The 18,332-nt window shown below is 38.5% G+C and overlaps 1 protein-coding gene and 1 long non-coding RNA gene across 2 annotated transcripts; both read right to left on the bottom strand.

The window, feature by feature from the left end:
• Positions 1-346: 346 nt before the first annotated feature.
• Positions 347-5,844, bottom strand: LOC133720428 (BTB/POZ and MATH domain-containing protein 4). Its single transcript, XM_062146718.1, has 4 exons — positions 5,337-5,844; positions 4,906-5,254; positions 4,542-4,821; positions 347-772 (listed from the first exon to the last, which is right to left on the bottom strand). Exons 1-4 carry the CDS (start codon positions 5,753-5,755, stop codon positions 501-503), a joined length of 1,320 nt encoding a protein of 439 aa, XP_062002702.1. The 5' UTR covers positions 5,756-5,844; the 3' UTR covers positions 347-500.
• A 3,440-nt stretch (positions 5,845-9,284) lies between these two features.
• Positions 9,285-16,690, bottom strand: LOC133723560 (uncharacterized). Its single transcript, XR_009853114.1, has 3 exons — positions 15,638-16,690; positions 10,162-14,862; positions 9,285-9,386 (listed from the first exon to the last, which is right to left on the bottom strand). It is a non-coding gene; the product is annotated as an uncharacterized LOC133723560 (long non-coding RNA).
• Between the last annotated feature and the right edge of the window lie 1,642 nt (positions 16,691-18,332).

Raw genomic sequence — 18,332 nt, 5'->3', positions numbered from 1 at the left:
TTAATAATTGACAAGAGAGATGTCAAATGTGCAGATTTAGAAATCCTCGTAGACAACCAGTCATAAAATACTCCCCATAGAGTATAACATCCTCTGTGATATGGAATTTAAATTAATTTTTTTTATTTCTATCAAGATTGTGAAGAAGTTTGTATTAATTTTTTGCTATTCCACATGCTTGGACTGTTTTGTGTTGCTGTTTATGTGTTATAACCTTGTTTTTGCCATCAGCTTATTGGTGGATTGGACATGGAGGCACGGTCGCTGGCAGCCCAGGCGAGCCGAAATTGACAGCTGGAATTATGGAGACCTCTTTACCAGAAGAGTAAAAAAGAATGCTACCGAGTAGTTCAAACTTAAGATCCCACCTCTTATTGCTAATACAGCACAAACAGAAGAAAAATTACAGGGCAATATCTGGTTTCTTGTGTTTCTCTTCTTTTTACATTTCTATCTGCCATATGTGTCACCAACAAACTGATACAACTTATTTTAGCATATCAACCTTCTTGCCCAGGACTCATTCCTCTAGCATCACTGCCATCCAAAGACTGGACCCAAATTCTCTGACCTCTCTCTCCATTTTGCAGGGTCTGTTGTCTTGCACGTCTATCATTTGAATTCCCACCATCTGAAAACTGCGCCCATACGCTTTGACTCTTTCCCCCTCCGCTTAGTTCCTCCTCACTTCCTGCAACTGTCTTCAGAAGCTCTGACTGCAGCAGTGGACAGTTTTCCTTGAGCAACTCAAAACCATCCGTTTCCATGACAGCTACATTTAAAGGAGCGATAAGTTTAGAACAGAATTATAGCATGTAGAAGTAAGGAATCCTATGGCCCCACATTCTGGGTTCTGAATAATAAGGGACCAACTAGGACAAACATTAATTGACATAATGTATGGGGTTAAGATTGGTTTGACTATGTTTATAGATTACAGATGAACAAATCCAGAGAATGTTGTCTTAGCAGAATTACGCAACTTATGACGGGGAAGAAGGGAGTCATATATGGCTTTACATAGTCATTTAAGTGAAATAAATCAAAATATATCGGCATGTGATGTTAATAAAATCAACATGAGTTTAGCCAATACAAGTAGACAAAAAAAAAACTGAATGAGAATAAGAAAATTCTCCTGAGCATCTCATATCTCATCTAGGTTGCAGCCTTAAAAATTAAGCAAACATTAGAGGTATATGTATAAAAAATGGTGGATGAAAACTATATCAATGCAATATACAGGAGTTTGACAAAAAAGAAAAAGAAAGAAAAAAAGTCATCCAAAGCCCTCTCAGTCCTTGGGGACTGCAATCTCAAACATTGGATCAAATATGATTGCTACGAATATGTCAATGCAGCTAAGAAAACTTCCGTGCAAAAAATAGAGTTATTCCAAACAAGAAGAGACACATTAAGGGTGGAGCTACTCATAAAGTCTAAATTTTTAAAATGTAAGAATCAAATAATTGCTTTTAAGCCTGTCATCTGTGCAGGCCATGGTCATAATGATAGGAGGATCATTTAGTGCAAGGGTCATCAACGTTTAAGAATGGGATGGCCATCCAAAGAGAATGATGCTCATAAGGACACCCAGAATCAAACTCTATCGCACAAATTATCAAGCTCCTCCCTCACATCTTCATAAATCCTTTTGTTTCTTTATATCCAAATAACCAAAATGATAGCTATCATAGCACCACATTCCCAAAACCATTGCCTTCTTCTCACATAAAGCTTTAGTGTCTTCCCCTCAAATGGGCCAGACAATTAGCTGGGTTGACCCACTCAACATAGCCTCCTTAAATGATCTTTTCCAAAGGCTAAAGCATTTGGATAATTTAGACACATTTCACATCACACCACTGAGAAAGACAAAAAGAAGGCCTTCTTCACTGCACCATATCACAGGTTTTAATCTTCCCACGTTCAATAATACCTTTCTTTTCATCTTTTGCTGGGTAAGGTCTATGTCCCCTTAGCTTCGATGTATTCTATTCTAGTTTGTTCATAGAATTTGAAGTAAAAAATATACAAAATAACAATCCATGCTAACACCCATACCTTAGAGGTACTTTGGCCTCCAAATACAAAAGAGGGAATAAACTGAGTATGAGTGGGGTTGTGCATCAAATGTTCCTCAACAAACAACACCTTTTCCTCTCTGATCTAAATGGAATGAAACCGGCACTACACTTTCAGTTTCATATAATTAGGATATGAGTTCCTCAACTTCCATGACATCCAGGCAGTAAAGAAGTTATGCTTTTGAGATTTGGGTTGCCACACATATCCCCACCCAGTTGAAACCCAAATCCCATTCCCCACCAGAAAACTGGAAGCAGTAAATGACTTGATACCATGCTTGCCAGGATTACGGCTAGAGCCTTGAAGCACAATATTGGAATCCAGCCATTTGCTTTGCTTGCAGTCCATATCCACTCATCATGACAGGGTAACATAATGAGTTTTTTTTTCCTCCTGAAATCCCCCTTTCTTTTACTTGCACTTGCATCACCAATTCCCAATCTATTAAATGATTTATTTTTCCTTCATCCATTCCCAACCCCCCACCCCCAAAAAAAAAAAATTGTTTTTCCACACAATGGATTTGAAACACAAAATGATGTTTAATTGGTAAACTGTTCAAAAGTTTTTCTGTCCCCTCTTCCACTATCAGATTCCAGAATCTCATTGCCCTAGGACTCCCTCATAAGGCCTCCACAAATATTTCATTGGCCATGTTCCTACTCCACATCACCAGAGTTTTGGCCAAAATCTTGAAAATGCTCTGCTATTAAAACTATCCGACCTTATTTTAATCTAATAGACTTAACTTAAGGTAAAGAACTATTCTTCTGCCTATTTGCACCTGTCAATGCAGAGAGCAGATACCGACAGTACTGCTTGCTAGAATCTTTTTTTTTGTGTTGTGTGTTGGGGGGGTTCATCCTAACGAAAAGATGTAAGGGAATCTATGGTATGGTAGCCAAAAAGAAGGGTAAGGGTAGCAGTTGGTCCAGTCCCAGGAGAAAATCACTCTGATACCATGTTGGAAAAAAAGATTTAGACAACTGACAGAAGAAAATAATGTAACTTTTTTCTTTATTACACAGAGGAATAGGAAAATAGGACTTCTATATAAGACATCAAAACATGAATATGCTCTTATAGACTTAACTTGAGGCCATGATGATGTAAATTGATAATCAACTGGCATCAATATTATTATTATATTTTAATTGGGATTCTAAGAATGCAAAGGTCCTGTCCACAGAGAAGATTGAACAATCCAATCTACATACAATCTGCCAAATCATCCAAACAAATTGAGTATAACCCAAAGAAACTACCTACAAGATTGATAAGATCCTAGATAAAACAACTTTCCAGCATTCTTCAGTCAACCTGAATCTAAATATACCATACAAAGCCTTTAATCATATGCATATCATGTTCATAAACTAAACCCATGAACACACAGTAATCCCTGCCCTACAGGCTACGCAAACAAACCCAGCCATCATACGCTGACCCAAACCATTCTGATCCAATATCAACTCCTGTCCTTACTAATCAAATTTCCTTACAATATTTATGCACCACAGTGCTCAATGAGGAGCCACCATACCATATGTAATCAACATTCAAGGCCTTCTACAGGAAAAATGAAGAACACCTACATTGGGTGCTATTCAAGAAAACCTCCTTTGGGCACTCTTGATTTTGCTCAAAGGACCTTGAAGATCCAAGGCAAGCAATATTGGTAAGTAGAATCAAGAGTCCGGTACAACTATTTATTAAGGCAGGAATCTAGCAGAAAGTTTAGTATTACCCAATAACTGTGAGATGATAGCCTTAATGTACCTAAAGAAACAGAACCACAGCCCCTAAAACAAAGATAATCCTATTTGTAAAAAGTATCCGAAGTAAATAACCCGGAAAATCCTACTTTGCAACTGCTGTGGTGACATTACAGTATCTGTAAACAGTAGTACAAAATACTAGGGATCATCTTTTCAACAAAATAATAATAGTAATAATAATCCTAGGGATCAGTTTTTCTAAATAATTTATTTCAGCACCATTAGAACACAACAGGACTACACAAAACGGATTTACTGAACGGAAAAAACTAAATGAAGAGTAAAACAGCCATGTCAAGAGGCGATCACCAATATCATCCCTCTAAAAGCTATTCAACCAGTTACGAGAGTAAGAACAGCCATTAAAACAATAAATAACCCAATGGAGAAGACAATGACTAAATGGAAACCTTTCATGAAAATTACTGAAGAAACGAGCAGAAAAATAACACACATATTCCACCTTTGTTTTTTCTTATACTGATTAATAGACTGAGGATAAAACTAATTCAAAGTCAAATGCATACTTGAGATGGAATCTTAATGTTACTGCGAGTGGTTAACCAATCCCTGATCGGAAATTACGAGGCAATCCATACAGCAATGTCACTGGCCTTCATATACTGCTTGTGTTCTGATACATTAAAGTTAAAACAGAAGAAGAGAGAGACGTACCGACTAGATTTTCAGCAGCAAACTTGAGGCAAACAGATTTTAGTTCGACAGCAGAATAGCGATCAGCTAAGGCAAGGATATTGGCAACAGAATTGACAGATATATCCTTGCAGAGAACAGATTCACACATGAGTCGAAGCCTTGTTAAGCCATATTTGTCTGCTGCAGCTAGCAACTTTGCAGCTAATATGTCGGATAAAGAATGCATGCAAGATGAACTTGACTCTGACAACTCCTCATCCTCAATAAGATTATCTGTATATAAGAAGTGAAGCAAAGCCTGCCCCCGAAAAACAAGAAATTAAAGGTGGAATTACCATCATTATTGGTTGTTAATGAAAAGAAGCAAAGTGAGAAGTGCTACCTTAAAGACTTTGGGCTCCATATGGTCAACCAGTATCTCCTGATTGTCGTCGTCTTCGAGTCCAGTAAAGAACTCATTCTCGAATTCGGGGGAACGAGCAGCCAATACGAGCTTGTGAGCAGGAAACTTAACCCCGGAGACATTGAAAGTAACATCAGAGCCTTCCCCGTTCTCCAAAAACATACCGAAATGTGCTCCGATGTCAGAGTCAGGGACATCAATGGAGTGCAGTCTGGAACTATCAATGGCAGAAACCACAACGCCGACGGTGCAGTTAATTTTGAGGCAATCATCCTTGAGGAAGGTGGAGGATTCAAGCATGGTGCGTCGGTAAAAGCGTTTGTAGCCCCTGAACGGACGGAAAGCAAAGCAAGATATGAAAATGGGGGAAATCACAAAGAAAGAAAAGAAGAGAGAGAGTATTTACAGACCACATGCTGCCTCTGTACTTGAGAGTGTAGGGCCCGCTCTCGAGGGATCGATCGAAATGGGAATGGACCTTGTGCTTGGCGTCGGGGCCCTGATCGAGGAGGGTCAACTCGAAGAGGGCTCGGACATCGGTGCCTTCGCTGGCGAGGGCAATGAAGACGGAGACGTAGGCGGAGTTGTCCTCGGGGTTTTTGCCGTCGGGGTAGAAGTAGATGGCCCACTGGTAACCGCCGATGGTGAAATTCTCGCTGGCAATGTGTTTTCCGACGCCGATGCCTTTGGCGAGAGAGTAGCCTTTGATGAGGAACTGGTGGGACCCGTTCACCGTCTGAGTCACGAACCGTGAGCTCGACGGCACCACCACACCCACGCCGCTCTTCTCTCCTCCTCCTCCTCTAATCCTACTGCTCCCTGACGACATTCCTTTCTCCGCTTCCAAATCTCTAGATCGCCCCCCTTTCTATTCTATCGCATTTCCCCCTAACTCTCCTATTCCTATACCCTTGCCCCCTGTTTTCTTTTTCTTTTTCTTTTTTTTTTTCCTCTTGTGTTTTGGGATAAAGACATAAAGTGGGATGGGATAAATTATTTTTGTCTCCTCGCTGAGTTTGTCACATGGTTTCTATGTTTTCTCGGAGCTCTTTGATTTCTTTTTTTTTTTTAGGGGAATGAAAGACTAATTCATTGATGAAGCATCATTACAATCATTGATTAAACTAGCCTCCACAGACGGAGGAATATCTGAGAAATAATCTATCTGAAAATCATCATGCTTAGCCTCCTGCGCCAAAATATGGGCCACACTATTGGCCTGCCTAGCTACCTTGAGCACACGAGCATCCAATGCTTCATGTAACAAAGCGCGCAGGTCTACCAGCAAAAAACCCAGCTCCGAACAATCCAATGAAGATGAGAACAATGCTGACACCAAGTCCAGGCAGTCCGACTCCACAATCAAAGGTGTAAGATGATTATCAATGGCCAACTGCACTCCCAGTATCAATGCTAATAGCTCGGCATGTCTAGCTGATTGAGCAATTGTAACAGAATGTCGAAACCCATGAAGAAAAGTCCCTACATGATCTCGGAACACCCCACCTAAACCCGTACGACACAAGGTCTGATCAAAAGCAGCGTCAACATTCAACTTTACAAAGCCAGCTGGTGGTTTCGACCATTTGGGTACTGGACGAGCTGCCAACCCCAACCGGGTAGTAATGCGAGCTGCTTGAAATTCTGCCAACCAACCCAATGACATTGGGACAATCTCTGAGGCTTGCTTAAAATCACCTCCCCAAACTTTAGCATTTCTATTCCTCCAAGTAGCCCACAAAATCATCAACAAAGAGGCAAAATGATGAGGAGATGTCGCTGAAACAACTGTGAGCCAATCTGCTACAGTGGAAGGGGCCGAAACAAGGGGAATAATGGCACCCTGAATCAAACTTGTAGCATGGGGACAGTCACGAGTTGCATGGAGAGGAGTTTCAACTTCTTCGTCACAAAGTGGGCATTGGGTGTCTATATCAACACCACGTTCACTAAGCCGACCCCGAGTAGGAAGAATGTTAGAGGCTGCTTTCCAAGCACATATCTTCACACTGCTTGGAACCTGAGCTTTCCACAGCTGACGCCAAAGAGTAGCACTTGGATTCGGTATGGATGAAACATCATCAAGAATCCTATTCCTAGCTACATGGTAGGCCGACTTTACCGTGAACTGGCCTTTTGTATCTGCACCCCAAATCCATCTATCCTCATGAACCCGAGGACTAAGAGGAAGAGTGAGGATCTTCTGAACAATAGAATCAGGAAAAAGTTCAGATAAAAGAGTAACATTCCACACACCTGGAGAGATGAGAAGATCAGCAACGAAAGTTGCTCGACTCGAGTAGTAAGCACCCAAATCCTCACCCATCAACCACGGATCCCGCCATATATTGGTAGACAAACCATTCCCAATGTGACGTTTAATGCCCGCTTTAAGTATGTCTCGGCCTTGCAAGATACTTCGCCATGCAAAAGATGGTTGGGAACCTAGCTCAGCTTCCCAAAAGTTACTGTGGGGGAAGTAAATAGCTTTAAAAAGTTGACCGATCAGGGAGTCAGGATATTGGAGTAACCGCCACCCTTGCTTGGCTAACATAGCCAAGTTAAAAGCGAAAAGATGTCGGAAACCCATACCTCCCATACTTTTAGGTTTACAGAGGTCATCCCAAGCCCGCCAATGCATAGCTTTCTTGTCGTCCGTACTGCCCCACCAAAACTGTGCACAAAGCTGGTGGAGTTCCTGAATAAGATTCTGAGGGAGTAGGTAGCAATTCATGGTATACAGTGGTAGAGCCTGAGCCACCACCTTGATTAAGATTTCTCTACCGGCAGCACTAAGCAATTTGGATCTCCAACCTGTCAATTTTTTTGACAGGTTATCTTTAATATAAGCAAAAGTTTCTGACTTGGATCTACCAATAAGGGTCAGAATCCCCAAATACTTATCATGCTTCTCCACCACCTGAACCCCCAGGATTTGAGCCATATTGTCTCTCAAAGGCGGTAAAACACTCCCACTGAAAACAACATTACTCTTCTGTAGGTTCACCTGTTGCCCAGAGGCCCTTTCATAAATATTTAGCAAATCCCTAATCATGGCGCAATCCTGAGGCGTAGCAATAGAATAAAGCATACTGTCGTCTGCAAACAATAGATGACTGATAATAGGGGCACCATCACAAATACGTAGCCCCTGCCATTGACCACTAGAAACTCCGTGGGAAATAAGAGCGGACAGGCCCTCTGCACATAATAAAAACAAGTAGGGGGACAATGGGTCTCCTTGTCGCAACCCACGCTGCGGTGTCACATAACCCCTAGGTGTACCATTAACAAGGAAAGAATAACGCACCGTAGAAAGGCAAGACATAATCAGGTCCACCCATTCCTCCGCAAACCCCATTTTCAACATGATTCTCTGCAAGAAACCCCATTCCAGTCTGTCGTAAGCTTTACTGATATCCAATTTAAGAGCCAAAAAACCGTCATGTCCACGCCTCAACCTGTGCATGTAATGGGCTAGCTCTGACGCTACCAAAGTATTATCAGAAATAAGCCGATTTGGAACAAACGCACTCTGTTGAGGAGAAATAATATCTGACAAGAAACTTTTCAGTCGGTTAGCAATAGCTTTTGAAGCAATTTTATAAATGACATTGCATAACGCAATAGGCCGAAGATGGGACATATTCACAACTTCTTTAATCTTTGGAATGAGGGCGACATAGGTGAAATTCAAGTCAGGGGGAATTTCCGAATGAGTTAACATTGAAATCACCGCATTACTGACCTCTTGCCCAACTAAGTCCCAATATTTCTGAAAAAAGAAAGGTGAGAGACCATCCGGTCCTGGCGCTTTCGAAGGATGCATCTGAAATAACGCTATACGAACTTCTTCCAAGCTGTAGGGAGCCAATAAGATGGCATTCATGTCTGCTGAGACACGAGGCTCAATTGTCTGAAGAACCAAGTTTTGAGCCTCCAAATCCTGTGGTTGGGAGCTGAAAATATGCTGAAAGTAATCCAACACAACCCCATCTATATCGGCCGTGGACTCTTGCCATACTCCATTGATATCGAAAAGGCCTTTAATTTTGTTTCTTTGCCGTCTGTTCGATGCTTTCTTATGAAAGAAACGGGAGTTCCGATCACCATCCCGAAGCCAAACCGCTCTAGACCGTTGCCTCCAATACGTCTCATCAATGGACATCAACTCATTCAATCTTTGCGAAAGTTGCAGCTTGAGGGCATGATCATTTTGGTCGAAAGGTTTCTGGAGAAGAGCATCCAGTTGTGCCCGTACCCCTTCCACTTCCTCTCTTCTACTACGGAAAATAGTTCGATCCCACTCCAAAAGATGAGTCCCCAAACCTTTTACTTTGCGGCACAGCTGAAGCATAGGCTCCTGATACGCTCAAAGCAAGCGCATAATTTAACCCTGAAAACATCGTTAGTAGTATAAGCAAATAGGGATCGTTCTATTCCGGGGATTGAGGGTACACCTGTCATTGTCAAAAAAAACAAATAAAGAAAGAATTAAAATAATAAAGTAAAAAGTATTATGTACAAAAATAAAATAAAGAATAAAAATATATACAAGTTAATATAAAAAGGGGGGTTTTGAGATTATAGAATTGGAATTAAAATTAAATGAAATAAAGAAAGTGTAAAAACACATATACAAGGGTGGAACACAAGAAACAAAGATCAAAACTACAATCATATGAATGAAATCCAATTACAATTCCTATAGTTGATTATCTATGTCATGAGAAATAAGTTGACCATGTGAAACATTCGAAGCAAATGATTTCCCATATTTTACTTTCCTTGAATATTTAATCTAAGTGAAAGCACCTAAATTAAACCTATTGAACATGCAATCATAGTCTAGAAAACTAGCTAATCAAGAACACATTCAATGCATGAAGAACAAAGAAAGGATGTCAACCAAAGTGCACAACCTAGTATGAAAAAGTCCATCTATTTGCAATCCTCCTTAATTGATTTCGACTTTTGTCCAAAGCCTTTACTACTTAAATCTAGCACCAATTACATGCATATATCCTAAGTTGGCCATCAAAGAACACATACATATAAAAGTTTTCCATAATCCAAAATCAATTAAGCAATCTCACATAAGCAACATAAAAATCAACATAAAGAAATCACAATTTTTATTCAAACATAGAAATTGGGCTTAAACTTTGCCCTTAATGTTATTGTTAACTAGAAACAAATTCCTACGAAATTAAATAAGGAAAAAGAATGAATTACACCGTGAGTTGGAGATGGAGATGGAGTGCTTGAAACGTTGAAATCTTGAATCTTGGAAGCAAGCCTTCAAGGTGGACGATGGAGGATATGATATTCCCGGCTTCTTCTTCTTCTTCTTCTTCTTACTTGAAAACGCAGAATTTTGCAACTAGAGAATGGAGAGAAAAATGGAATGGAAATGGAGAGACAAAGAAGATGAAATGGATGAAGGAATTTTTAGAGTGAGAGGAGAAGGTGTTTATATAGGGAAGAAAAAGAAGAGTGAAATGATAAATGGAAGAAAAATAATGAAAGTGGTTTGTAAAATATGGAAAAGATGGAGTAATGATGAAATGAAAGCAAGGCATGAAGGTGTAGAAGTATGGAAGTGATGATGATCTATTGGAGCAGAAAAATATATCCAAGGAAAAAGAGAAAAGCATCTAGCTTTCTTCATGTGGGTAGGAAACTTGAACATGTGGTGTTGAGCTGTTTTTAGATCAGTTTCTGCCCCTTTATTCCTTCAATTATTTCTCCAACAAGCATTCCCAATTTCACTATGACCTCTTCATAAAAAATGTTCCATTATGAGTGTAGATCACCCTGGTAAAATTTCAGATTTTTATTCCATGTGGTTGGGCCGAAAATGCTGCTGGACTCCTTACGGGTCCAGTTTTCCAGTTTTGCTTCTGCGGGAAATTGGGCTGATTGTTTGAAGGCCTTCCACTCAATTCTAGCTCTGGCACTCTTCATAAGAAACGATCCTTAGGATGTCTAGAATGGATCTGGAAAGTTTCAGCTCATTTGGAGTTCATTTGGTCAGGCGGCCGCTCCTTCTTCCTTGCTTGGCTTGGTTTCTCCTAGCCGGAGTAGGAAAATGAGTAAAATTGACATTTTAGTACATTTCCATTTTTCTCCACCATTTATAGGTAAGTGTGGACCTAATGCTCATTTCACCATCATTTACTCCAATGTACCTAAGAAAATAGAAATTGAGTTAAAAATCGATTCGTTAAGGAATTAACTAAGCAAAATGTGAGGAATTAACTATTAAAATACCACATTAAAATGCTCCTATCAAATTCCCCCACACTTAGCTTTTGCTAGTCCCTTAGCAAAATCAAAAACTAACAAACCAAAAAGACTATGACACAAAACAAAGAAACCAACGAAAAAAATGACTAAGTATGGAAACAAAAACACAAAGACTCAAAGAAACCAAAAACGTAAAACACAAAGCAAAACACAAAGAAAAAAAAAACGTCACACATAAAAGAGTAAATTCAAAGACAAAGACCATGATGTTGACATCACAAAGATCTCTATTGCCCTTTAACATATTGTCTCAGAAATCTCATACTTTCAAGTCACCAAGATTAGCACTTAACCAAGAATCACATCATCAAGATATTCAAGAGCTAATTACAAAATATAATCCACATATAAGCATGTAAGACTTGGGAGTAAACAATGGTGGTGAGTGGAGCTCAACATATTTCAAACAAGTCATGATTCAAACCTCACATGGATATATCACTCTTTCTTCTCTCAGATTCAAGGCTCATGCTTAAAAGCTTATAATCACTCAATTATATGTGAGAGAAAATATTTTGAGGCAATCAAATAGCTCACATATATAAGAAACAAAAAGCACTTTGTGAATATAATTTTTTTAAAAGATCTCATGAAAGATATCAACTACTTGCACGAATGGACCCAAGTCATATGTTCAACTCTTGTAACTCATCTCCACATCAAAGGCTGTCCCATCTTAAGGATCAAGAAGGTCTTCTCAAAGGTTGTAATGGGGCTAAGGCTCAAGGTTTTAAGAAATGAAAGGGTAAGGAATTTTAACAAAGTATCCTAAAAACCTAGCAGAGCTCATGTTGATGTAGAGAGACTTCTAGAAATCCACCAAGGCATAACGTCATACCCATGAGGCTTTATAAAAGGGCTTAATGTCTTCATCTTCATTCTAAACTCCCTTTGATTCTAGTGAATTGGACAAAGACCAAATTTTTCGATAGTGGGCCTTCAATTCAAAACAATCTCCAAACTCACCAAGTATGGGGGACTAAAATCCATAAACATTCTTTTTTTTTTTTTTTTTTTTTTTTTTCACGGCAATACATACATTTTTTTTTTTTTTTTTTTCATGGACAAGTCTACCCCCACACTTGAATTTTCACCTCTTCTCAATCCTTGTCACCATCATGTAGTAAGTCTCAAAAGATAGCTCCACTAAGTTTTTAGAACAAAGGGTAGGATTATAACTATACTAAGGTTCAGGGGTTAAGGATTTTTAGGGTGATGAAAGAAAAGGCTTAATGTAGGCTCAAAGGGGTTTATCTAAGGGGGTCCCACGACGGGCACAAATAGGGACACATGCTTATTTGGCAATGATGTTAGTTCCTAGGTGCCTCTATCCTTTCCAGAATCAGGGCCATGTATTGACAAAACGTCTCAACAAGCACAAGAGCGAATTCTAGCATTCTCTAGTCCATTAAACTTAATCTATGGCATGTAATCAATCAAGATGAAAGAATAATGAGATCAACAGAATCATCGCCAAGAAAATAAGAGTATAATTCATTTTTTTTTTTTCATTAATCACTCAACAAAGAAAGGGCACATGGCTCAAATTCTCACAAGGGTTATTATGAATCATAACTTATCATCCACATGTTCATATTCTGTACCAAAGTTACGCATGCACCATATCTACTACACATTCATATGCTTTTCATAAATCATAATTAACCAAAGAATATCATCAAATATTATCCCAATCTTGTGATCCTCTTTTAGCCTTAATTTCAGAGATATAAGCTCATCCTAGACAGTTAAAAGGGCATCCTATGACTCAAAAATAAAAACAAAGGACTAAGACTCAATAAATAAAATCAACGAAATTTTTTTAATTTTTGACATTTTTCGATTTTTTTGTATTTTCCAATATATATGACTCAAAATAAAAGACTCAAATATAAATCCCTTCCCCCACACTTAAATATTGCATTGTCCTCAATGTAATCAATCATAAGCATGCAATGAAACAAATAAGCATAGATAGAAGACATTTATGAAAATAAATCCTAAAATAAAAACAAAAGATAAAAAATTAAAAAATAAAAAGAGATAGGGAAAGAGAAAGCAAATCTGTGTAGGTAGACTCCTTCACAGCTACTTCTGAATTGGGTTGCCTCCCAAGCAGCGCTTGAGTTTAACGTCTTTCAGCCAGACAGAATAGAAATTAGAAAGTTAGTAACTATAATTAACTAAGAAATACAAAATATACAATTTGGGAGATATTTTTTTATTTTTTTTTATTTTTTTTTTATTATTTTTTTTTATTTATTTTTTTTTTTTTTGTAAAAAAGCTGAATTTAATAAGACTGAATGAATGCATTTTATTTTATTTTTATTTTATTTTTATTTTATTTTTATTTTTTATTATTATTATTTTTTTTTTTAAAATAAAGGACTCAAAAATATTTATAGGACTCAAAATGAAAGACAAAAATATTTATAGGATTCAAAAATGAAAGACAAAAATATAAATCCCTTCCCCCACACTTAAATATTGCATTATCCTCAATGTAATCAATTAAAAGCATGCAATGAAATAAGTAAGCATATAGGGATGGAATTTACGAAAATAACTACTAAAACAAAAAGAAAATGGAGGAGTAAAAGGGGAAGAGAAAGCAAATCTGATTATATTCTGAATTGGGTTGCCTCCCAAGCAGCGCTTGTATTTTACGTCTTGCAGCCAGACGGTACCTACATTAAATAAAGTTAGTAACTTAATATTAACAAAGAAATACAAAAAAAATAAACAAGTAACTATGAATTACAAACTACAAGTATAATTAACAAGTATTTTGTACATAAGACACAAGTTAAGTACACAAGTGAGTATAAAACGTAAAAAGTATTTTTACAAGTATAAAGTGTGAAACAACAAAATAATTTACACGTAAAGAGTATGCACAAGTATTTCTTTTGTTATAAACATTATTGATATCAAATCTAATTCCAAGCGGTAAATCAAGTGGACGTGCGGCCCAAGTATAGTCGTCTAGACACAAAGTCCCTCCTACATCCGTTGGGCAACCTTACTGAAATGGCCAGGTAGGGGAGGGTGAACACGAGAGGAAAAATCCATTTTGGCATGAGCTAAGCCCATTTATAAGCACTTCTGGATTCAAAAACCCGTCATGAACGTTATCCCCTTCCTAGACACCATCTCACATAGGATATTCTTACTAGGATGTAAAAGGTCCTAAGTGTGTTAGACAGTTCAATGAATGTTAATAAAGGCCGCCCTCAACCTTAAGGGACCTGAACTAGGTACCAATAAGGGGTTTAGGCCAATATTAATAAACACGACTTCACCTATTCCTTCTTTAATTTACAACTCACAATTAAACTCGTATTCAACAATAAAAAAAAAAAAAAAAAAAACAACCTAGTTAATTTAAACTAAGTATCAAACAGTTTATATACAACAATTATAAACAAAACAAGTGATTTTTCAATCCCCGGCAACGGCGCCAAAAATTTATACGCTAATTAAAAACAAAAACAATTGATTTTTCAATCCCCGGCAACGGCGCCAAAAATTGATACGCTCAAAGCAAGCGCATAATTTAACCCTGAAAACATCGTTAGTAGTATAAGCAAATAGGGATCGTTCTATTCCGGGGATTGAGGGTACACCTGTCATTGTCAAAAAAAACAAATAAAGAAAGAATTAAAATAATAAAGTAAAAAGTATTATGTACAAAAATAAAATAAAGAATAAAAATATATACAAGTTAATATAAAAAGGGGGGTTTTGAGATTATAGAATTGGAATTAAAATTAAATGAAATAAAGAAAGTGTAAAAACACATATACAAGGGTGGAACACAAGAAACAAAGATCAAAACTACAATCATATGAATGAAATCCAATTACAATTCCTATAGTTGATTATCTATGTCATGAGAAATAAGTTGACCATGTGAAACATTCGAAGCAAATGATTTCCCATATTTTACTTTCCTTGAATATTTAATCTAAGTGAAAGCACCTAAATTAAACCTATTGAACATGCAATCATAGTCTAGAAAACTAGCTAATCAAGAACACATTCAATGCATGAAGAACAAAGAAAGGATGTCAACCAAAGTGCACAACCTAGTATGAAAAAGTCCATCTATTTGCAATCCTCCTTAATTGATTTCGACTTTTGTCCAAAGCCATTACTACTTAAATCTAGCACCAATTACATGCATATATCCTAAGTTGGCCATCAAAGAACACATACATATAAAAGTTTTCCATAATCCAAAATCAATTAAGCAATCTCACATAAGCAACATAAAAATCAACATAAAGAAATCACAATTTTTATTCAAACATAGAAATTGGGCTTAAACTTTGCCCTTAATGTTATTGTTAACTAGAAACAAATTCCTACGAAATTAAATAAGGAAAAAGAATGAATTACACCGTGAGTTGGAGATGGAGATGGAGTGCTTGAAACGTTGAAATCTTGAATCTTGGAAGCAAGCCTTCAAGGTGGACGATGGAGGATATGATATTCCCGGCTTCTTCTTCTTCTTCTTCTTCTTACTTGAAAACGCAGAATTTTGCAACTAGAGAATGGAGAGAAAAATGGAATGGAAATGGAGAGACAAAGAAGATGAAATGGATGAAGGAATTTTTAGAGTGAGAGGAGAAGGTGTTTATATAGGGAAGAAAAAGAAGAGTGAAATGATAAATGGAAGAAAAATAATGAAAGTGGTTTGTAAAATATGGAAAAGATGGAGTAATGATGAAATGAAAGCAAGGCATGAAGGTGTAGAAGTATGGAAGTGATGATGATCTATTGGAGCAGAAAAATATATCCAAGGAAAAAGAGAAAAGCATCTAGCTTTCTTCATGTGGGTAGGAAACTTGAACATGTGGTGTTGAGCTGTTTTTAGATCAGTTTCTGCCCCTTTATTCCTTCAATTATTTCTCCAACAAGCATTCCCAATTTCACTATGACCTCTTCATAAAAAATGTTCCATTATGAGTGTAGATCACCCTGGTAAAATTTCAGATTTTTATTCCATGTGGTTGGGCCGAAAATGCTGCTGGACTCCTTACGGGTCCAGTTTTCCAGTTTTGCTTCTGCGGGAAATTGGGCTGATTGTTTGAAGGCCTTCCACTCAATTCTAGCTCTGGCACTCTTCATAAGAAACGATCCTTAGGATGTCTAGAATGGATCTGGAAAGTTTCAGCTCATTTGGAGTTCATTTGGTCAGGCGGCCGCTCCTTCTTCCTTGCTTGGCTTGGTTTCTCCTAGCCGGAGTAGGAAAATGTGTAAAATTGACATTTTAGTACATTTCCATTTTTCTCCACCATTTATAGGTAAGTGTGGACCTAATGCTCATTTCACCATCATTTACTCCAATGTACCTAAGAAAATAGAAATTGAGTTAAAAATCGATTCGTTAAGGAATTAACTAAGCAAAATGTGAGGAATTAACTATTAAAATACCACATTAAAATGCTCCTATCAGCTCCCCACCATATGGAATTCCCCAAGCCTCCTCCACTTTGGCTGGGAAACCCTCATGGGCACACCACATCTCTTCAAAACGGAACTGGCGTCGAAACTGCTCAAATCTCAGCTGCTCCTTTCGGACCTCCAACAGGAGAGGAGTGTGGTCCGACCGACTGGGATGAAGATTGATCACACGAGAAAAACTAAATTCCGATATCCAGGCCGGTGAACAAGTACCTCTATCTAACCGCTCTTTCGTATTGGAATCACACCACGTAAACAGACCTCCAGCAGCCCCCATATCCTTGAGGTTACAATCTGAAAGAGCTTGTCGAAAAGCCTGCATCTGACTCTGACTACGCAGTCTGCCACCAGACTTCTCACCCAACTCCATAATCTCATTGAAATCCCCGGCAACTACCCATCTCTCTCCCAGGTTCCGGACCAGAGATCGTAATAAATCCCAAGACAGATGACGTTGGCCGGTTTCAGGATGACCATAAAATCCAGTAAACCTCCATTCCACCTCGTTAGGAGCTTGAACGAAAGCATCAATATAATACCTCTCCACATCTTGAACCCTAACCGAAATAGAATCATCCCAGAGCAAAGCGAGGCCCCCCGATCGCTCCACACGATCGAAGTGAGCAATATGAGGCAGACCAACAAAACGGCGAAGGGATTGATGCTGGTCCTTTGTACAGTGAGTCTCGCTGAGGAAGACAAGACTTATGCGATGTTTTTGTATAAGCAGCTTAAGGGCATGCCTGGTCCTTCTGTTCACAATACCCTGGCAATTCCAAATCAAAATATTCATGTTGAAACACAAACAAGGTGGACGAGACACCTCCTGAAGCCGGCCGGCGGCACTACAAAGAACCGGAAAACCCTAAGTCGAAAAACCTAGGCTCCGCAGTTCTCGCTTAAATTAAAAGCGTCAGGTATGGAGCTCTTTGATTTCTTGTTTTGCCCCGAGTAGAGGATAATCGTATAGTTTTTTTTTTTTTTTGATCAAATTTGAGACATACCAATAGTATGCTCCGTTCATAGATTAAGAAATAGTACAGAAGACTACTCCAATAAAACATTTATGCTCTGAGTAGTCTATGCCACATACAAACACCTCGCCTTGCAGGTAATCTATTCTACTTAGTCTCACACGCCGAGCACGCAATTGTGGTATGTTAAAACCAAGTACTTCCACAAGACGCATAGAGGTACCTCTACCAGCATAGACAATAGTAACTAGGATCAACCTATCCAACAACTATTGGTTCCTTACCCAGTGATGGGTTGGAACCATGAACTGCCTCCACCACGGTGAATTCCGGTAATCCATTCACCAATTTCTCCTCTTTCCTAAAAGGCTTGAGCTTCTTTGCCGATGATTTATCCCAAATTAGCCTAGAACTTGAGACCAAGCCCAAAGAACCTTGTTCCAGGCCTAGGTCAAGCCCAAAAATTAGCAGCCACACTCCAAGCCCAACTAACAGCCCAAGAGACCCATCTAGAGAAAACCCTAGCTGCACCTCAGTCAGCCACCAAAGCAGTCGCGCCTCCACCTGAGATACCAACTCCGGCCGACCCAGCAGATAGTTTACTGTAGTAGTATTTCTTTATGTTAATTAGAAGAGTTTTGAAATCGTATGTT

This window comes from Rosa rugosa, chromosome 7, assembly GCF_958449725.1.
Source record: "Rosa rugosa chromosome 7, drRosRugo1.1, whole genome shotgun sequence".
Classification (NCBI taxonomy): domain Eukaryota; kingdom Viridiplantae; phylum Streptophyta; class Magnoliopsida; order Rosales; family Rosaceae; genus Rosa; species Rosa rugosa.
The sequence above is the reverse complement of the archived record's forward strand: the minus strand, read 5'-3'. Positions and strand labels throughout refer to the sequence as shown.

Excerpts from the sequence above, each read along its gene's own strand:
- LOC133720428 (XM_062146718.1), bottom strand. The coding sequence starts at position 5,755 with ATGTCGTCAGGGAGCAGTAGGATTAGAGGAGGAGGAGGAGAGAAGAGC. Across the intron at positions 4,822-4,905 it reads TGGAGCCCAAAGTCTTTAAG|GCTTTGCTTCACTTCTTATA; the intron begins GTAGCACTTCTC and ends TTTCGGGGGCAG. Across the intron at positions 773-4,541 it reads TGCTGCTGAAAATCTAGTCG|CTGTCATGGAAACGGATGGT; the intron begins GTACGTCTCTCT and ends CTTTAAATGTAG.